At 34.5% G+C, this 5,432-nt stretch overlaps 1 protein-coding gene across 1 annotated transcript in view; it reads left to right on the top strand.

Moving 5' to 3' along the window:
- Positions 1-1,404: 1,404 nt before the first annotated feature.
- LOC107745422 (rho guanine nucleotide exchange factor 26-like) overlaps positions 1,405-5,432 on the top strand; it is a 23,362-nt gene continuing 19,334 nt past the window's right edge. Inside the window, exon 1 of the mRNA XM_016559304.1 lies at positions 1,405-1,464. Coding sequence (XP_016414790.1) covers positions 1,405-1,464 — 60 coding nt within the window. The remainder of the gene's footprint in view (positions 1,465-5,432) is intronic.

Raw genomic sequence — 5,432 nt, forward strand, 5'->3', positions numbered from 1 at the left:
TTTAAGAGTACATGTTATGTTTAATTTAAATGTAACATTTTTATTTTAATGTAAGACTATGTTTTACTTATTTTAAATTTAACAGTAATTTACTTTCAAATGCCCCAATTGCTGAAGGGTCTACACAACTTTTTTGTACAAGTTCAAGTTGCATTGTTCAAAATACCTGTAGTAGCACAGCAGTGCATACCTGTTTACATTTAATTAAGGTTGACTTAGACCAGACTGTAATACAAATAGTTGAGTTTGCCAGGTGCATACAACGTTTATGACAGGTTTTCATGAAAGTGTTGGTCAGTTTGTCTGCTTGACAATCCAATTTTGCACTGCAACAATAAAATTGAAGTGAGATAAACAAACTGAGAAATGTTTCTTTTTAGTTAAAAAAGATGTTGCAAAACAGATGTTGTCAAAGTTTTCCTTTGAGGACATAATTTGAAGTTGGAAAAAGGTTATAAATTGCAATATATCGCAGAATATCACAATATATTTAAAATCGCAATAATATTGTATCGTGACACAAATATCGTGATAATACCGTAACGTGGGGATTCGGGTGATTCCCACCCCTATTTCCTAGGAATAAAATCCTTTGGAAGATAATGTTATTTTTAGTCCAGTGATTCTGTATTTCTCTTCTCTCCTTTTTATTTGCACTCCTTTTAACACACCAGCGGGTGGGGCCAAAGATGTGATAATGTAGAAGTAGGTGATGATCTAATTCTGCAGAGGCGGTGCTTCTGTTGCACTATTACATCACAAAGTGACAAAATCTGAAATAATTCGTTGTCTGAGCTTGGTTTCAATAAAAGCTGTTTTTGGACTAATGGGGAAGTTTTGAGCTCTGAAACTCAAAGGATGTTTTTATAGTACAATGATTTCTTACAAATCAAAAGATCAAGGAAAATTTGATTTCTCAATTCATGACCCCTTTAAGAGAATCAGTCACAGTTGTGACATATAAAGTAAAATTGTGATAAACAAAGTTTCAATTGTGTGACATAATAACTATTAAGTAAAACAAACTCCCAGATGTAAAGTCGCAGATAGGCCTATATTGTAAGATATAAAGTCATGTGAGATAGAGGTGCGACTTAGAGGAACAGTCACAATTGCAACAGATTTTGTCACAGACATGAGCTATAAAATCACTTTTTTATAACTGTGATGTCTCAAAGTCAAAGTCGCAATTATAAGGAATAAAAGTGGCAATTACTATAAATTAAGTTGCAGTTAAATTTTTTGCATAGTGATATAGATTTTTTTATATATCATAGGAATCACATGACACTCTGCAGCCATTCACTAGTTTAACAGTCCATTTATCCCTTCAGAAATAAAAGCCCCTCCTTTAAGGAGGTACTGACAAGGATCGAGGCCCACCCAGACTGCCGGAACCTTCCAATGATCTCCTTCCTCATCCTTCCCATGCAGAGAGTCACACGGCTGCCCCTGTTGATGGATGTGAGTGACATTATACCTCGACTTCCCCTTTAGACCCAGCCTGAGCTCTGCTAACATCTCTAATGCTGACATAAACATCTAGCTCTCTTGAAACTGCATTTTCAGTCTTCGGACATGCATCTTGTGCTTTGATCAAGGCTATTATAGTTTTTAATTTTTAAATTAGTTTTATTTTAATATCGTTTTCAAATTTGCTATACAATTCAGTTTAGTTTTTATTAGTTTCATTATTGTTGTTAGTTTTAGTTGTTTTTATTTTGTGAACACATTTTTATTTCGTTTTTATATAGTTTAGTTTCAGTTTTAGTTTCAGTTTTAATTAAAGTTTAGCAGAATTAACAGATAACTTCCAGAGCGCAGGCCAAAGAAAGACTTAATTTTGCCTTATAGGCAAACGTCTAGCGACACAAAATTAACGCATGCTAAGATATTGATTAAATGGTTATAACGCATGCTGAGATTGATTAAATGGTAAAAGTATACAAATATAGGCCTACGCCAAAATGAAGCAGTCAAGCCTTTTTACTAAATAAATATACACAAGTTGTGCTTAATGTCATATCTAATTATGTGTACTGAGATATTTAATATGACAATAAACGTAGCCTAATTTGGTTATGATGGTTAGATGTCATTTTTTCTTTTTTAACAATCATAATATATTGTAACTGTCGTGTCTTGCTCACTTTTCCGTGAACAACTGCGCATAAATCATAACTGGGACTAATGAAATTCAATAATAACGGCAAACGCATTAAGGCTCATATTTGAATATGTTCTTTTCATTTATTAAGAATTATAAGCGTGTTTATGATGTGATCAACCCGTTGTCATCAATCTGCTTATAAATAACACGACTTTACACTTTCTAATTGCGTGTAATGCATATAGGCTACGCCAAATGCACTAGATCCAGCGGAAACTCCAGCATTTATATATTTTTAAATGTTAGACATCACTACCTGAACATCACAGCTGTTTTCTGCTCCTCATCTGTATAAAGTTGTGCCTTTCTCAACTTTTTGACTCGCTCAATGCTTTCTTGGTCTACTGTCAGACGGACACCGACACAAACACTTAAAGGAATCATGAGGTTCAGGAATCATGTGTTTCTTTTAATGACAGCAGTCAATATAAAAACTGAACAATTATTTGAACTGTACATTGAACTAAACATTTGAACATTTCTTTTTATACACAAAGTGTGCAGCTTTAAAAAAAAAAAAAAAGCTGATATTTTTGCCTGCTTTTCAAGTGGTTGATGCGTCATATTTTCCGTTGCGTGCTCTCTGTCCACTGGTGGGAGTGTGCTCCCCTGTGTGCGCGCGGAAGGTAACCTTAAATGACTTCTGTTGTGATTTGGCGTTATATAGAAAATAAAATTAAATAAAATTAACTTGAAAATTAATAAATTATTAATTAATTAATACAATTAATTAGGGGGCGCCCCCTAATATAATGGCAGGAGAAACACTGCAAGAGGGTAAGGATCTGGTTAAATTTTGATCTCATAGCTTCAGCAAGAGTTTAGAGTGTCACCACAAGGAGCAAGTAAACTTGTGGGTTTTTGCTGCTGTTTATTTTACTTGTAAAACTTGTTCACACATTCTCACCTGATACACACATGCTGCTCACTCGCTGTGGGTCTTGTGTTCATCGTATTTTTCCCTGTTATTCGCAAACGTGTTGTGCATGTGCAGTTTAAACTTACTTTGCATGCACACAGTGATGCATTGGACACACTCACTAATGCAAACATATCGTCCCCTTGGAATTATACGGTTCTATCTGCATTCCGAGTAGTTTGAGATATTGAGCTTCAAAGTTTTTGCATTCCATTCGACTGTGTAGATAGAACCTTTTTGTTTTTTTAAATAAAAAGTCCCAAAATGTACACAACATTAAAAAATCTATCACATAATGTAAATTATGTGTATGTGAATAAGAATTTGTGAATAACTCAATTTTGACAAAAATGTCAGATAGAACCTTATAATTCCAATGGGACGATATTTACAACCTGCTGCTTGAGCATTGTGGGACAGTTCTGCTGGCACATTTGGTACAGGCAGTTGTCTAGACTCTAGAGGGTTCTGCATAATCACAAGACATTGCTGAGTCCAGCTGTTAGAAGGTCAGTAGCTCTCAGAGTTCTTTCTGACTTCATTTCGAGCAGTTGCAGCAGTACAGTACGTGTCATAGTGTGACTTTATTGCTTATTTTAAACTTTATTTCACAATTACCAGACTTCCATAGATAACAGTCAGTGGATCTCATGTACTAGCCATGTGATATTTGCATGAAAGCATTTTCACAAACAAATCACTTCCCGATAAACAAAATCAAGTTGTGCTCTACATTTTTCTTCTAATTTTCAAACATTTTACTTGTTTATACATTGCAATAGATAAGAAAATACAATTGCAGCTGCAGTTTCAATACCAATTTTAAAATGTTAGTTGTGTTTGAACTTGCTTTGAAGATGGCAAACTTGCCGTTGCTCAAAGATATTTTTGCATATCTTCTCAGGTGTCCTAAGTGAGAGCGTAGTATGTTTGATGAGAGCAGGGGCGTAGCCATCATTTCAGAAGTGAGGGGGACAGAAATGAGATATATATATATATATATTAATATAACATATATAAACATTACAATATAACATTTCTGTAAGAAAATCCTTTATATGGAAATGGTTTGGCCATGTTTTATACAAATTAACACATGGTTGCTAATCAACATTAGAATGAAATTAAAAGAACAAATTGTGAAAAAAAGTAATCGATCAATTATGAAAACATTTTTTTTTTAACAAAAAACATTTCATTTTTAATATTGTGATTACATACATTTTAATATTTTGGCAATGATACATTTGAAAAACAACTAGGTATGGATATTGTGTACCATTTTTAGCTTTAAAAACTCCTAGACGGAGCAAAACTAAAGCAATCACGACTGTCTTTGGTGTTCCATTTGCTGCCCTTCTTTGCCTCCAAAGCCAAACTTCTTAGCCTTGTATTTCCTCTTGAGACAGATTTAGGGGGGGGGAGTCATTTTTCACTTTCTGAAAAATGACTTCAGAAAGATGGCAGCATCATAATGTTAATTTGACAGAGATTGGTAGGTCTGTTAGTAAAATCTGTTGACTTTAGCAATCTTTGTTGCATTATGTGTCAATGGTGACCATTCAAAAATGGGGAAACAGCACGTTTCAAGTTTTTTCTCCAAAGTTTGCATGCCTGTAACTCAAGAAGTCTTAAAGATATCTTAATGCCCTTTTAGATATTGGGTCTTAACAAAACTTCATTTTACATGTTTATCTTTACATGTCTACATGTTTATCTTTCTTCAGACAAAATATTAGCAAAATCAAAAATTTGAGCTGGGAATTTTCTGAAATTTGGTTGATTTGACACGAAATGACCCTTATTTATTTATTTATTTAAAAATATATATTTTTTATTGTTTAGCAATTAAAAATGACCAAAATGCACATCCCTATCTATGTTAACTTTCTTCATGTCGGTCGTGTTGCATTGAAACATTAATTATTCTGTCTGGTTCACATTTTCTCCTTTCACACTTTCTCTCTGCAGCCGTTCCCACTGGTGTCGTCCTCCCGCTGGATGGTGAAGCGTGGTGAGCTAACAGCTTTTGTAGAGGAAAATGGCATCTTTTCCAAAAGGAAGTCTCGCCAGCAGGTCTATTTCTTCCTCTTCAATGATGTCCTCATTGTCACACGAAAGAAAAGGTGAGCTGGAGACCACAAATGAGATCTCTCATACTGTGTCCAAATGTACCTCTGTTCTTCCCTTGCTGTTATTGTGCCCTGGAGGATACTATAGAGAACAGGAAATTATTGTGCTAACATAAATGGATGTGGAGGTTGTGGAGGTATGTACAGGTGGGTGTGGATTGTTGCAGAGGTAGGATAAAGTTAGCTACATCACTCATACCACTCATACCAA

Source organism: Sinocyclocheilus rhinocerous, unplaced genomic scaffold (assembly GCF_001515625.1).
Source record: "Sinocyclocheilus rhinocerous isolate Xijiao unplaced genomic scaffold, SAMN03320098_v1.1 scaffold3242, whole genome shotgun sequence".
Classification (NCBI taxonomy): domain Eukaryota; kingdom Metazoa; phylum Chordata; class Actinopteri; order Cypriniformes; family Cyprinidae; genus Sinocyclocheilus; species Sinocyclocheilus rhinocerous.